General features: G+C 37.4%; 1 protein-coding gene across 3 annotated transcripts in view; it reads left to right on the forward strand.

Annotated features, from left to right (window-relative positions):
- Window positions 1–336: 336 nt before the first annotated feature.
- The window catches only part of TNFRSF19 (TNF receptor superfamily member 19), a 56048-nt gene continuing 40154 nt past the window's right edge, over window positions 337–16230 (forward strand). The window contains exons 1-4 of one of the 3 annotated variants that reach the window (XM_063394682.1): window positions 337–545; window positions 737–823; window positions 11996–12084; window positions 12685–12795. In XM_063394682.1, the coding sequence (XP_063250752.1) occupies window positions 12019–12084; window positions 12685–12795 (177 nt within the window). In that variant the 5' untranslated portion in view covers window positions 337–545; window positions 737–823; window positions 11996–12018. Of the gene's footprint in view, window positions 546–736; window positions 824–5470; window positions 5524–5820; window positions 5956–11995; window positions 12085–12684; window positions 12796–16230 lie in introns of those variants that run through there. The other 2 variants (XM_063394683.1, XM_063394684.1) reach the window with 2 other exon arrangements.

Raw genomic sequence — 16230 nt, forward strand, 5'->3', positions numbered from 1 at the left:
CTTCACATCTGACTTTCAGAACTTTTTGGAAAATTGTAACTTCCTTTTGCAGACAAAATTATAAAGCATCATTTAAAGAAAGCTTTATGCCTACACGATTCTCCCATCTCGGAAGGAAAGTTAAATGTAGTGAAGACTTTGAAGTGAGCCCTGGGTTTGTTACAATGGACTAACCTGATTAGAAATCATGCAAACTCTTGCTGCTCTTTAGCTGCATTCCCCCACAGGCTGTATTACAGCTCTCTAACCAGTCCCACAGCATTGAATGATGTCATGGGATCTGCAGCTCAGCGAGATGAAAGGGATAAAGCGGAACCCGCTGGCACTGGGGAAAGCTTCCAACACACAATCCACAACACAGCTTGGGAACTCAAAAGCTACAGATCCAGCCACTCAACCCCAAGCATTTCAGAATCGTGTTCATTCTCCCAGCACAAGCAAGGAAAGGGGGAAAAGAGCTGGTGGAGAGCACTGAAAGGCAGAATTTGAGTCGACTACCTGCTGGAAAAGGAGCTCTTTTTCCTCGCCAAAGCACTGCCTTTGATGTACGGCAACTGATCACTGATCAGATTACAGGCATTTGGTCTCAGTGCTCGTCTGCCTTTGATCTGCATGGTTAATTTTATTTTCCCGGATTTGGAGTTTCGTCTGGGCTTGTGCTGACATACTTTTTTTTTTCTTTCTTTCTTTTTTTTTTCTTTTTCTTTTCTTTTCTTTTTTTTTTTTTTTTTTTAAGGCGGTAAAAGCATTTAATACAGAAGCTCCGGCAGTGTGAAATTAAGCTGCAGAAACTCTGGCACTGGAAAACTTCATCAGATAACAGGTACTGAATTTTGGGGGTTTTTCAGTTTTGTGTTGCAAGATTTTAAGAAATTATAAAGTTCACATAACCAATAATACTACACATCATTATGTGTACAAAGTTCAAAAGATTGTTTATAGTTTATGCAGCATTTTGTTTGCAGCTCTTGGGCAGAATTATACTGAGAACAGACTATCTAGAATAATAGGTAGAAAACTGAAGCAAACCCAGTATTTTTCAATGCTTTGGAGGTACATAAGATTTTGGGCTGCACTGCTCATTCACACCGTCTATAGTTTTGTAAATTTATATTTGAATACATGTATTACATGACTCAGGGGAGTACTTATTTTCTAAGGAAAGACCAACCATATCTCCTACACACTGTAATACTTCTTTAGCTCTCAGTGAATTTATTGAACTGTGTCTCCTTCAAAAAACACTTTTAAGCCTCGCAGTTCCATGCTTGAGATGAAGAAAAGTCTCCACTTCCACAAGTTATTAGAACTAAATTTAAAAACATGACATCCTTATACACAAAAGGAAATGGTTTTATTTTAGGATTGGAGGGATTAAAGTTCAGCTGTACCATATGAAATCTTGAAAATAGAAGTAATCTTTTAACCTGATGATAGAAGTTTCCTCAAAGGCATTTTAATAAATATATTAAAGAAATCTTAGGTTTGTCCAGAGCCAACAGCAAGTATTGCTGATGTTCATGGAAGTTTTGCTGCATTTTAGTGATGCAATTTCCATTCACAGTGTTTTGTATTCTGTTTCTCAAACTCATATTTATGAAAAGTATTTTGCTGAAGAAATTTTAAGACATCATCTCCAGAAATTTATTATAAAGAAACAGTCTTTTGAAGTTGTAGGATTACTCACACTTTTACAGTTTTATAGGGCCAGATCTTTGTGTGAGTTTGGGCCAAATCCATGAGTGTTCCGTGCCTTCAGCTGGAGTCAGACTGTTGACATAAGACTCAAAGTCCTTCTGTAGTATTTAAATTTAATTTAGATTTTCAGAAGAACTTAGAACCCATAATTGGGACCAGACTTGCAAACATTCCAGACACTGAGGTCTTTGAAGATCTAGTCTTAATGGTGGCTAGTACTACTGACTTGTATATTTTTAAGGCTAAATTTAGGTGTATATAAATCTTAAATACATTTATTAACAAATTGCAACTAAAAGTCAGCATAAATTATAGCTGTTAAGCATCACTTGAAAACTATTCTTTGAGAGGTCTACCAGTCCACAGGATCTTCAAGATGTTCATATTTCAGTATGCATCATTGTGCAACATGCAAACCCAAATTTTAACAGTCTGCTTGCATCTGAGTAAGATCAAGTTATCAACCCTTCCAGATAAATGTAGTTAGCTTTCATTAGTGAGTCTGCAAAATTTGCTTCTTCTAATTAAAATTATATTTGTATATATAATACTTCAATTTACTGAATATCAAGAGATAATATACCAAACACAGATTAACTAGGCCTGTCTTGGTATCATTTAATTTTCTATGCCACCAATTAATTCATATTCTTATTTAACAAGTCAATTATATTATAAGGAAAGTAATTAGCACTGTATGAATAATATGTGTATAGCTGTCAAGGAAGAATAAGCTTTAAGGCATAGCCAAAGCAAAATTTAGTATTTCTCCCTAAGTAACAATGATGTACTAAAAGATCCTGAAGAGATGGGTTTATTTATTAATTCTATGCTTCAGTGATGATCTTCTCTGCCTTCCCAGTCCCCTCTTGCTCATTGATTGTTTTCCAATATGTACATTTATTTTCTGAGGAAAATTGTTTCTAAACTTTAGCTCTGTTTAGTGTAAAGTAAAAAGGGAAGCAAATTTTTAAAAATAACGCAAAGAGTCTTTTCCTCAGAAGTCAAAATAGCTATGCAAGTCTCATACAATTAAACTATCACTACAAGGATCTGACCTATCACACAAATGGGTGAAGTTCCACACAGAAGGAGCACTGGTTAATCAGATAGATTACACTGCTGAGTGGGATTTGCATAGATAATTATTTGCAACCTTTGGGCCCTGAAAATGCATGTAAGAAACAAAGCTTTCTTCATTTTGTAAAAAGTCCCTAGGATTCTAGGTGATCTCCCCAGATATTTAAACAAAGATGGGCGTCAACCCAATTAAACTGAAAAACATCTTTGCTTGTCTGTATGTAAGTGAGGCTGAAATGAAAGCACACTTGAACACATTCAAGCTTGGTGGGAAGAGGGTTTTCAGCATTTTTGTTGTTTTAAATAGCAGCTCTCTGACAGTTTAGGCTGTCGTTGATCTGACTTTTAAGGATTAAATAGTAATAATTCTTGGCACTAGTAACTTTGCTTTTACTAAGAGCTGTATAAACATTAATTAATCCTCAGGCTTAAGCCTTCAGAAACAAAAAGTTCACAATGCTTTTTCAAGCAAATCTGACCAGGAAACTCACAAGTATATGATTTATTTATTAAAATGGCTTAAGAAATTTCTGATTATAAATAGAGCCATTTCCAAACAATGTGCCTTAGATAACATCATGAACATATCTTAAGGTTTGTAATAGTTAAGATTATCAAAAGACATTGCACAGTTATACTGACATCAGTTTCCAACAGCTGTCATAACAAGAGTAGATCTATCTCACAGTTGACTGGGGGAACTGTGTTAGCATTTGAGATATGGAGATAACAACTTCCTATTGCTGTACAATTTCTGCTTCCACATCAGATATGTCATGCAACTTAGTCTTATCAAAGGGGTCAGCTGAAACTGCTTTCCAAATATTTCTTTTTTGCTTTCTCTGTTGTAGTGAGAATCTCTGTACTAGTTCTAACAATTCACCTCTTCAATTTCCTGAGAAACATCATGATTTAAAACAAAGTAAACACTGCAATTTTCAACATCTTTTAATGATGAATGGAACTAATTCATCCATTTTACATTCAGAGGAAAGATTTTACCTGCTACAACAAGGACTTAAATGTTTAAGTTTCAGTGTTACAGACAACATGTTGCTCCGAGCTCATTAGCATAGTAACCCACTGTCTGATCAAAGTCTTAATGTTTCTTTATATGGTAATCCTGAGTGTTTAGTCAACACTTCAAGAACTCTGGGATATTTTAATACCTTTGTCTAACTATACTACTTTAAAACAAGTATCTGAAGCATACATGATGCCTGCAGTAGTTTCCCTGGTGGCTCCGGAAAACAGATGACATACAAAAGATTGCCTGTAAATAGCGAGACTGTGCACAATGCTCAGTGCTGTGCAGCAGCTGCCACTCACAACAGATGCGCTGCTGTTGCGCCGCAGTGTGCCATTCCTCACTGAAATTCCAGCCTCTTGCAGAGCTCCTCCTGGCAAGGGTCCTGAAGCAAAGCTCTTCTTTGAAGGCCCTTTAGAAGATAATTACATGGAAACCCCTGTGCATTCTGAGTTGTTTGGGTTTTATAATTGAAAACAACTAGTTTTGCAGCAATCATTTCTCTCTTTGTATATGACTTGCTGGGTTTCAATAAGCACTCCTTGTTTTTAGAGAAGCACGTGTGGCTGGTGATCTTCAAAACTTTGTCTGTGAGGAGCTCTAAAAATTTTGTTTGTTTGAAACTGCTTTACTTCCCAGTATAAGCATTTGTTCATTTTTTTCAGAGCCTAACCCAGTTCCTTGTGTTTCCATACAATTGTCTAGACTGTAAGTGAATCATTAACCTTTTCATTAGAAGTAAAACTAATGACCTGAAATCCCTGCAGCAGCAATTCTTTTACCAAGGTCTCCAAGACTGGTTTCACCAATGTTAGAGCATCACTAACTCCAGAAAAGCTCCTAATTTGTGTCACAGTAAGCAGCAGTAACACCCAACCTAGAGACTGTGAAAAATTTACTGTGCATGAAGGACTGGATTTCTCAATTTCTCTATGGATACTGGCATTTGGTATTGATACTATGTACAGCTGGGTAACTTATTACCTGCAGAATGCATAAAATATTTCAAGCTCTGAGCTAGCAGGAAAAAAAAAGCTACTCAAGTACTTTGGAAAAGAGGGCTTGCAGAAAGGAGAATTTGCAGTGTGTTGTCAGAAAGCCTCTGTCATGTGTTTTGGGCAGGAGAGGTGGAAAGGGCTTTGCTGAGTTACGAGGATTCATTCTACACTCACCTGAACAGTGACCAAGGTCCAGTCCCTTTAGAACAGCCCAGCAACCACAAGCCTGAGCTCCCTCTGAGGGGGATCAGCAATGCCAAGGCTGCTGTCCAAAGCTGGGCAATGTCTGGAGGCAGGGGTGGCACAGGAGTGCCCTGCTATCCTGTCCTTCTAGTGGGATGAAAGGGACACTAGCTCCTCACTTGTGATTCACCTTGGCTTCGCACCACTGGTACAAGACAACACACAACCCCCTCATGCCCTCCCAGCAGCACCATCCGTCCATCCATCCATCCATCCATCCATCCATCCATCCATCCATCCATCCATCCATCCATCCATCCATCCATCCATCCATCCATCCATCCATCCATCCATCCATCCATCCATTGGCTGCCCGCTCTCAGCTGACGGGGCAGGCCCGGGGCGGGCCGGCGTTGCCGCGGTGCCGGGGCGGGCGCCGAGGGGCGGCGGCTGTGGCGGGGGCGGTGGCTGTGGCGGGGGTGGTGCGGGGCGGGCGCTCCTGGGCCGGCCGGGGCTGCCGCAGCCGCGGCGTGGCAGGTGGGTGCGTGCGGGAGCCGGGCGGCCCCGGGGGGAGCGGCGGCTCCGGGCACGGCCGCCCCGCCTGGCCCCGACCCGCGGTGCAGCCCCCGGGGCCCGCGGTGGGCGGCGAGGGAGGTGATGGTGGAAAGCGCAGGCTGCGGCAGCCCCGGGGGGCTCCGCCGTGGAGCCCCTTCCTCCCGCGGTGCTCCGGCAGAGCCGCTCCGAGCCGCCCCCGCGGGTGCGCGGGGCGCGGAGCCGCGGCTGCCGCCCGTGGGTTCTGCAGGTCTCGACAGCCCCGGAGCGGCGAACAAAAAGCCCTTGAGAGCGGGGCTTTCATGTTCACGAGCGCTTCCCGTGTCTGCTGCACTAATAAGCCGCTGTTTGCTTCAAACAATTTTAGAGCTGAAGCTGAAGGAATATTTAGGAGCTCCTAACTTTTTCTTTTGGCTGGTAAGAGTTTTAAAAGCCCCAGTTACAGTTCGGTTTATTGAAAGGTTTTGATTGTTTGACTTCCTTTCCTGATGGCTGTCCTCATTAAATCTGACCTTGGACTGAAAGCTTTACCTGCTGTTCTTGAAAAGTTTAAATACTTGTTGACCACCTTTATATTTACAACAACTTCAGATGGATGCTTTTATCAAGTTTGTAAAGTGGTCCAGAAGCGTGTAACATGAGTAAGTGGCAAATTGATTCAATCTGTAGGTAGGTTTCTTAACTACTGCATAATCTCTTTCAAGCACACCTTCACCATCAAGTCTAAAGCAAGTTACTTAGGCACGTTACCTGGGAGTTTGCTACCATAAGAAGAAAGAATGGAGTTTTTGGGGTGGGTTTTTTGTTGTTGTTTTTGGTTGGTTGGTTGGTTTGTTGGGTTTTCTGTTTTCTTTTATACCTAGAAGTAAGCTTCTTTATTAGTGTACTAGTAAGATGCTTAAAATGTCAGTTAAGGAGGTAGTAAGTCACTTTCTCTCACTTTCAACAACTTGTAATCCTAACAAAAGAGAACAGTGTGAATGAAAGTAACGCATGTCTGTGGTTTTTAAGACATTGCATGTCATCCAAGACTGCTCAAGGCTGGCTATATAAATGTAGCATATTGGCATTGGAACATTGCAAGGTGTGTTAACTATATCAACCAGCCCAATGCTTTATAATTCATTATCCCTAAAAATTACTTTGAAAAAGAACAATTAGTATATTTTGGTGTGAATGAAGTATGAATATCATACTGGTATTCTCAATGTATTACTTATTCACATATGTGAGTACAAAAATACAAGTGCATCTTGACACTGAGCTTTCATCTAGCAAACAGTGTCTCCCAGAACTTGAGATGGGTGAGATGTATTAAACAGAAGGAGCAACTTTTTTTTTTACCACAGTTTTGATGTTGTATGAGTAGGCTCGTCAATTTTGGTGAGAGTGGGAGTTCCTGTGTGAATCACAGGCTCTGATCCTCTAAAAAGCTTTGTTTATGTGTAGGGAAAACGTTGCCATATTGCCATATTTCACTCTAATGTCTAATTAAGAATAAGCTGGCTACGTTGAAGAACACAAATGATAAACTGCTTTATCACTATTATTCATGTAAAGACAAGTACTTCAATTGATGTAACTTGAAGCGTGTGGTACTCAGAAGGAGCATAAATAGTTCCTGGCTGTGTCTTGTGGCCCTGTCTTTTTCTCATCTCCCTTGGCCCCTAAAATACATCTAACTGTTTTTGATCACCAGCAAGGTTCTAACTTTAATCTGCTACCTTTGTCTTTACAAAATTAGAAATAAATCATAGCTGCCTAATGGCATACAATTTCATGTATGGCAGGTTTGTAAAATACAGATCTTTTCAACATTTAATGTGATGAATGTGCCCTAGCTGACAGTATGGAGTTTTTTCCCCATGTTTCTCAGAAAATCTGGAGCAAATGTGGTCAGAAAAGACCTCATTTACTTCACAAAGGGAAAGACTTCAAGGTTAGTGAGCAGGGTGTAAGGGAAGGTGTTGTAGACCTGTGAGACAGAAATAACAATCCACAGCGCTGTAGTGGAAGTTCTTGTCCCTAACTTGCTCCCTGTCTTTGTGTTTGTCATTGCAGCAGCGTTAGTGCTTTCCCTTCTCTTGTTTCTTGCCCCTGGGGCACTGACTCCGCTAAAGCCATCTGCCGCTCCTTGTTTTATTGCGTGCAGTTGACAGCTGCGGGTGGGAAGTAGGTGGTTAGGAAGCAGCTGAGACCCTGTTTGGTGGATACCAGAAACCTCTGTTGGCAAGATAAGCTGGTTGTGTTTTCATCCCTCCTCACCCAGAACTTCTCAGAGTACTCTGCCAGTGTTGTAGAGCGTGTGAAAAGTGATCGTCGAGTAAAGATATCAAATCAGATATGGGAAATTTTTAAGACCTGGTTGTGAATTAACTGGGAATTCACAACTTCAGGTTAAGTCAATGTGAAGTTGGAACTCTTCACCATTTCTAAAGCTTCCCTGAGAAGACGGATGATGTTGACTTCAAAGTTTTGATGCTTCCGTGTCTGAGAAACCTGCTAGTCAGCCATATAGTTTAGTCATGCAGCTTTGATTCTTGAGGTGGTGTGTATTTCATAGTGGAACTTTAAGCTTTTTGAAGAGAAAAAAAGAAATATTTTTCTGACATGACTTTGAAATAAAATAACTACTGTTCAAACAAGCTGGTAAATGTAAATTTTAGAGGGCAATGGGTTCTAGAACCCTAAAAGGCTAGAAGTTCTTACTTCCACAATGCATTTGTTACACGTTTCTAATTTATTGTTTGATACTTCCCTCTTTATGCATATGCATAGGAGGCCCCAAATGACCTTAAAATTATGCCCAAGACACTAATGCAAGTTCTCTATTCTGAGTTCAGTACATTACCAGTAATAATTGCTTTTCCCTAGTATTTTAGGTAACCATATTACTGTTAACCTAATAAGATGTATTTGGAATGATTAGGTGACCTCAAAAAACCCTGTCCACAGGTTTCCTTCTTCTACTAAAATCTATAACCTAATAACTGAACTCTGCATTTTAAATATCAGTATCTGGACAAGAGCAAATAATCTTTAAAGGTATGGAACCTCTTTTTACTCACACATGTTCTAGGGGCAAAAAACTTCTAATAACTTCTTAGTTGAAAGCGTGAGGTGAATAGCTGGTGTCCAACAGGCATCAGTATAATGCCACTTGATATCATGAGTGGAGAAATTTGCCCAATGGCAACCTGTTAATAAATGCTGCAGGACTTTTGACCAAACTGGATATTGAAACAGGAAACCTGCAGCTGACACAGTTATCTCTCCTTTGGTACTTGGGTTCAATGCAATGAGTTATTAATGTGCCCTAGCCATTAAGGTGCCTTTCAATTATTTTTATCAAAATGCTGTCATGAAAGAAACATCTTATTTCATTTGTCCTCTTAACAATGGCTATTTCTTGTACACGGGCTCATTTCTTTCTCACATGTCAGTCTGTATATAGTCTTTGGTGTTGTTTTGGTAGGAGTGGTGACAATAGGTACAGTGTTGGCATGATAGAGTACCACAGGCATTCCTAGACATCTGCTGAAGTTATTTAAATGTGTTTTTGTGCTGCTGAGGTGCTCTGAAGTTTAAGATCCATAGGCCTGCAAGCTTCTTTTAGAATCTTTGTTGATTATAGATGTATTATGTAGAAGCTATCTCATATCCTATGCCTAAAGCTATAAGATCTCATGAAACTTGTAATGATCAGTCAAAAAAATGAAGCTTAGTTAAGTGTTGGAGAAGTTGGAGATGTCCTTGATAGTTTAATACCAGTTATAAAACACTTGATTTTGTAAATCTGTTCTGGGTTGTGGAACTTCTGGTGGTTGGATCTGCCAAGACTGTTCTAAAGGCAGTAGATTTTCTTTTAAATAGAGAATATTTCACAGCTGCAACCAAATTTTACACCTAAGTAAACAAAATGTATTTTAGTACAGGATGGTTTGCCTTGTGCTTTTTATGTTCTGAAAGTCTTTGAGGTACTTGCTATAAGATCATCTTATAATAGAGCAATTCCAAAACTGAAATACAAGATGTCAGTATAACTTGCAAGATTTTTAATGCTGCTTTGTGTTCTGTACTGGCATTTGATTTTTATTCCTGTTACGACTCCAGAATACTAAAATGTGAAAACATGTAATTAGCTTTGTTTCAGTATTGATTTTGATAAGTTGTATATATACTGATTTTTTAACAATATTGGATCTTCAAGTTACTGTGTATTGGAGAAAAGGTATAGGGGGCAATATACCTGAATTACATGAAGCTAATAAAGTTTTATTGTAAATAATTAGTCTGCAGGGCAGTTAATTGGGCTGTTCCTAATTTTATTTATTTTTTACATGCTTCAGGTGACTTGCACAGATAAAATAGAGTTCTTAGATTGTGCTACAGCTCCATATTTTAGATCATTAGGCTTAGTACAGCTCAATGGTATTTTTTGTATTGAAAGTTCTATGTGAAACTTGACACCAAAATATACAATTATTACAGTCTTCAGTTTCTTTTTTATATGTTTCACATCTATTTTCAGAAGCAAAATAAATATTGAAACTTAAAACTTACTTTTAATCTTAGGAAGAATCCTAGTTTTGGTAGTAGTCTATAGATGGTCAGAATTACATTACAACTGTACTATGATGTAGCTATTTTTTAGTTATTGAGGAAAATACATAACCTGGAGTAATCACTTGACATTCAAATCTAAGAAATTAAATTATATTTACAACTTTATTTCCCTTGCACACTTCTGTAAGGTTTTAAGTCCTATAGCAATTAAGAAAGCACATGAAGTATTTATATTTTCCACTACACATTGTTACATGAAATCAAAAAGTTAATGGGTATTTTTCTCCCAAATCCCATTGATTTCAGCATGATTCTTTGAATCAATATTTAATCAGTTTATTTCACTAGCTTTTAGCTTTACTGTCTTGAACTTTTCTGAAGTCAAGCTTGTTTTACAGGACTGCTTTTCTGTAATGCAGTGTAGAGTTGTTTATTGTATTACGATTCTTAGTTATTTTCTAATTTCTTCATATATTACTCTTGAATTTCTGTAGCATTCCAAAGGGAATGAACATCAAAATTGAGCAGGGTCAAAACTAAGACTTTCTTGATACTTATTTCAAGGTTACTGAGGTGCAAAGTCTCACAATTTTTCTGTTATCTAATCTGGTTTTACTTAGAAGATATTCAGTTACCTTTTGGCCAGAAGATATAATGTATGGTCTGTGTATTTACCCATTTTGTATGTTCCAAAAAATAGATGAGAAATGTTTATTGAAATTTCCCTTAGTAGTATTTTTACTGTCTCTTTCCACTGTTTGCCCTTTGCTATTACTAGAAATTGTTTTGTTAGTGCATACCTATTATTTTTCTGCATTAGAATTGTCAACTTCTCATGACTTCAAAACTTTTAATTTTTTTTTTTACTGTCCTTTTTCATTTTTTCTAGTTGTTCTACAGCACTTTTTAAATGAAGTTGTGTTTTGGTCATTCAGAATTATTTTTGAGATTTTTTTTTGAATTTAGTATTTCTCACATTAATTTTTTCCCCTCAGACTTAAAAAAGAAATCTATGTCAAATACTATATCTGTATGCATTAGTATCCCTTGAGAATATGTCTTCTTTTTTACCCATGTTGACATGCATTTAATCTGACAATTGTTATTGGCCCATAGACCATTACCATCTCTAAGTGAGAAATAACCGTAAAAATGTCATCTTGGCTTTCCCGTGGAGTCCTGTCTGACACATCTCTACCTGCTTTATTTTTAGGAGACTTTTGCTTATTTTACACTTCAAAATACAGCTGATCTTAAAAAAAATCTATGGTGACACCAAAGTATACTTTCTTCTTATTGTTTAGAATTCGTAACTAGGGTAGTTATGCAGTAAAATGTGAAATTGTGAGTTAATTATGTTCATTCTGGTTCTATATTTTTGCAAGCCTATTATGGTTGCAGTATTTCCATGCTGGAAAGCATTTTGCATCTTAATGTTTTTCTATGTTATTTTCCTTTTGTTTTTGATTCCATCTTTTCATTTGTCAGTCTCTACTCTTAAATGATAAAAACTACCTGGCATATTTGAAGAAATTTATTTTTGTCTGTTGATCATGTATTTAGTTAAGTTTTTAACAAGAAAGAAATATATGTTAAGGATGTTAGAATAATAAATGTTGAGGTTCTCTGATCTAGATTGATAGCCATCTCTTCTTATGAGATTTAAAACTATAGACACTTCGTGTTTATTGCCTTGTCTTCAAAAGACATATGATTTTTAAAGCATATTTTTGTTGTTTAGCAGCTTCCAGGAATCCATCTGAAAATGTCAATGGCATTGACAGATTGTATTTGACATCATAAGTGTCATGAAGTACGATGGACATGTGACTTCTGCAATTTACATGATGTAAATATAATGATTTTTTCTTTTTTTCTTATATTTTTCTAGGGAGAAAGATTTAATCACAAGAAATGGATGCTAAAAGATTACCAGGAGATGTTAAACTGAAGGTGCTTGTCATTTTACTGGCATGTTTGGTAAGTTAAAAATATTTTTCTCTCATGTTGAAAAAATTGTACTGAACACAGAATTTGTCTTTTGTTTTACACATTGCTGCTAACGTTAAAAGTCTTCAAATGCTGCACACAGACAATTGTTTACACATTTTATTGATTTGAGCTTAAGCTTTTCCACTGATTCATATAATTTTTGGCTGCTCCTCACACACAATCACAAAATTTTACCCTGTGAGCCTCTTCATGGGCGAAGGAGTGGACTAGGACAGAAAACAGAGATGAGTGTAGTGCTGTGGAGGCAATACTGCTTCTCTTCAGAGGTGGCCATTCTTACTCCAGGGTGCTGCATACACAGTTTAGGAGTTTGGAATATTCAGTTTATGGACAGCATGCAGCATAACACACAATTACATTGCCTGCTCAGCGTACTTAACTCTGGCTTGCTGTAGGACTAAGGGTAATTAATAATTCAGAAAGAATTTATTTATTTTTAAGATCAAAACATGGGTTTATTTGTCAGATTTAATATATTTTGATGAGTTTACCCTTTTTTTTTTTTTTTTTTTTTTTTTTTTTTTTTTTTTTTTTTTTTTGCTTTTGTTGTTGGTTTGGGTTTTTTAGCTAAGTAAGGTAATTTGTGAGACTGGAGACTGCAGAGAACAAGAATTTAGGGACCAGACTGGAAACTGTATCCTCTGCAAACAATGTGGGCCTGGAATGGAACTCTCAAAGGTAAGGAAATCATTATTCCTTGAATTCACTTTATTTCTGATATGTGCATTTATGTATGTGATCTAAAATAATGGATATCTGTACTTACATGAAAATATTTACTGTTATGGCATTTGAGACTTTTGCAGTTTTTTAAGAACCATGTTATCTGTTTCATTTTATATAAAATGCTCAGTTCAGAAAATGATGATGCAGTACCATCAATAGGCAGTACCATCTGAATGGCCTCTCAAATTGTTGTTTAAAGGTGAGTTAGTGCTACAAAGGAGAAAAGAAACTACAAAGGGGAAAAAAACCCTACAGACTGAATAACCTTACTCTGTAGAAGAGAATATGAAAAATTAATTTCAAACCAGTGATTGGTCCAGACTGCTGACATGGAGGGGCTTAATTTTTACAGTCCTGACATTCACAATCAATTCCGGATTTTTGGTGACAAAGTTTAAATATTTTATATATGACTTTTTTTCTTAACAGAATGATTTATAATAAAAAGGTCATAAGTACATAAATACAGAATAAGATTCAAATGAGAGCTAATACATTTCCTTAGAACTGGAGGGAGATAGGCAGTTGTTCTGTTTGCACCGTATCTGGGGTTGGAGGACTTTAGGAAGCCAGCTTCAAGTCAGGCTTAATTTCTTTGTTTGACAAGTCATTAAAATGCTATAAATCTAATTCTTATCTTTATGCCATGTAAAGTAATTGAAAAAGTTGAGGCCAGAAAAATACATGATAATATTTAGAAAACACATAAGAAGTTCTTGTTAGTATCATGGAGAAGGACATACTATTGTGAATCTTATGTAACTGTGTTTTGCTTTTATAACAACAGTTTGTCTTCCAAAAGAAAATCTCCATAAAAGTTTTTGAATTACTAGGTTTTTAGGACAGTGGAAATCAATCAATGGAGATGAATGGTGGCTGGGATTCAGTAGAACTAGAAACTTCACTTGGCAAAATTTTCAACAAAATTACAAGTCTGAGTGCAAGTCACAAGGGGGATCTTAGTTGTTTTCATTGCAGAGAAAGTAGGTGCTGTGCATGAGCAGGGATAGAGAACAATGAAGGAAGATACAGCTGAAAGAAGAAGGAGACAAGGATTTGTTTGGATTCACTAACTCAGTTACTGGATGTGAAAGAGACAACAAAATGAGTTACATGTCTTGGGAGACGGGATGTCTTGAGGGAGCAAGCGTGTCTTGCCAGAGATGTGAGGTTGGTAAGGCAAAGAGTGCAGGGTGGTGTCAGGAAGGGTGAGTAGACCTATCAAGACTCATGCATATGTAAAACCCTCTCTTCAGAGCCTAGCTCTAAACCCCCACCTTGCCCATTGCTGGAGTGTGAAGCTGTGACCCTGACATAACAGAGCAGTCAGGTCTGTATCCGAGAGGTGGGGCCATAAAGAGCATGCCCTGGGCATGCAGAAGGCCAAACTCTGCCTCATACTTCTCCTGATAGTGTAAGAAAGACGGTGAAGGTGGAATTTAGCATGTTTAGGGGAATTGGAAATGTTTCTTTTGAAATTTTTTTAACATGAACTGTTGCTAAGTTTGGTGTGTATGTGTGTTCAAACTGGAGGGGGAAAAAGAAGTTTCAGTTTATGGCTCTGTAGCTCCTACTATGTTCAGCTCTGAAAAAAAGCACAAGTATTGTGGCTTGTGTGTGATTTGAAGGGATTTACTGAAATTGAGTGGCACATTTTCTCTATCTCTTGACCCCCTGTGGTGAGTGTTCAGTGCATTAACAGAAATAATTAGTTTCACACTTCAGTGGGAATCCCTTTGTACGTTGGGCAGTATCAGTGAAGCTTTAGTCACACAAGCAATGCTGTTAAAACAGAGATTTGGACATGATTTATGACAGGGATGTGGTTTAGTTTGGATTTTTTCAGATTTGCCTTACATTTGAGAACTCAAATGTTCTAGGGGGTGTTTTAATTTATAAAGGCACTTGTAAATACGGCACTTTATAACAGTGGGCCAGTACTGTGTGCATTTATATAGACAGATAGTATAATTATTCAGTTGGCAAATAAAACCCAAGAGCATAAAAACGAAAGTCCTCAGTAAATACATTTAATTTAATAAAGAAACACTAAACTAAAACAGCAAGGTTATGGTTTGCAATAGTACACTATTCAAGTTATGGTTTTGCTTCACGTATTTTTGTTTACAGTCTGATAGTCCTGATTCTTAGGACTAGTTTAGTTCTAGTTCATTTGAAAATATGAATGCTTGATTAATTTCACTATGTAAGCAATTACTTCTCACAGACAGTAATAGACTTTCAAAAATATTTTTTCTTCTATACTAGAAATGAAATGACAGATTTTGCTCAAGCCTAAATGAGTGGAATTGTAATTTCCTTCATGAATAGAGGTACAATTTTCTGTGAATCATAGTTAAGGATGTGATGCTGTGGCTGTAACTGAAATGTGGTTGAAAGTAGTCATGTAGAACTACAGCTTGAAGCAACAAATATGTTAAGTCATAGGTCAGAATGCAAAGGGAAGAGGCGTTTAATGATACACTTGAAGTAATTTGCAGCCCAGGAGAAGTTTTGTTTGCTTGGTTTTTTTACATATGAGAAAGCAAGGATGTAATAATGTTATAGGTTAATAATAGCTTCTTAACACTAAATAATGTGTCAGTTTTCCTGTTAAATATTTTGTGCTCATGGATACCACTAGATATACTGCTGGATATGTGAGCATGATTGTGTGTCTAAGTGTACAGTAAATTAGAATGTTAGTGCTGGGGTTTTGGGTTCAGTTCCCCCTGAGTGTTTTAAGCAATTGACAGACAAGTTTCTTTTTGATGTTTCCAGCAAAACACATCAGCCTATATTGCTGAGTGCAAAAGCCCAGCTTTTCTATCTTGTGTAAGAGAAATTACTTTATCTCAGTTACAGTTTAAATATGTAGTTTTATTTCTTGTCGTGACTGACTTTACAGAAATACAAGGTAAAAACCCAGCTGTACAGAGTGCATATATATGTGTATGTGTATATTTATTTTCACAATGATTATTTACAACTTCAGTAATATATATATATCTATATCTTTGTTGCTATACTATATGAGTATTTCATCTTTCTAAATTAGGGAAATACTGCTGCCCTTTCTCAATTTATACATCAGACACTAACATAAATCAACTTGCTCATGGTAATGCAGGAGTTTTTTGGTAGAACACAGTAGACAGAGGCTGTAGAGTGGAACAGAGGCTTTCTCTTCATGAGGCACCACAAGACAAAGAGTGATGGGCACAAATTGTACCAGGAGAATTTCTTCTTTACTCTGAGAACATTTATTCCCTGAAACAATCTCCCTAAAGTCCCCATCATAGGGAGCTTATGGGATGGAACTGGACAGGGTGCTAGATCTTCTCAGATCAGCTCAGGTCCCTGACCCATGGAAGTTTGAATCAGATG

The sequence above is a fragment of the Prinia subflava genome, chromosome 3 (genome assembly GCF_021018805.1).
Source record: "Prinia subflava isolate CZ2003 ecotype Zambia chromosome 3, Cam_Psub_1.2, whole genome shotgun sequence".
Lineage (NCBI taxonomy): Eukaryota > Metazoa > Chordata > Aves > Passeriformes > Cisticolidae > Prinia > Prinia subflava.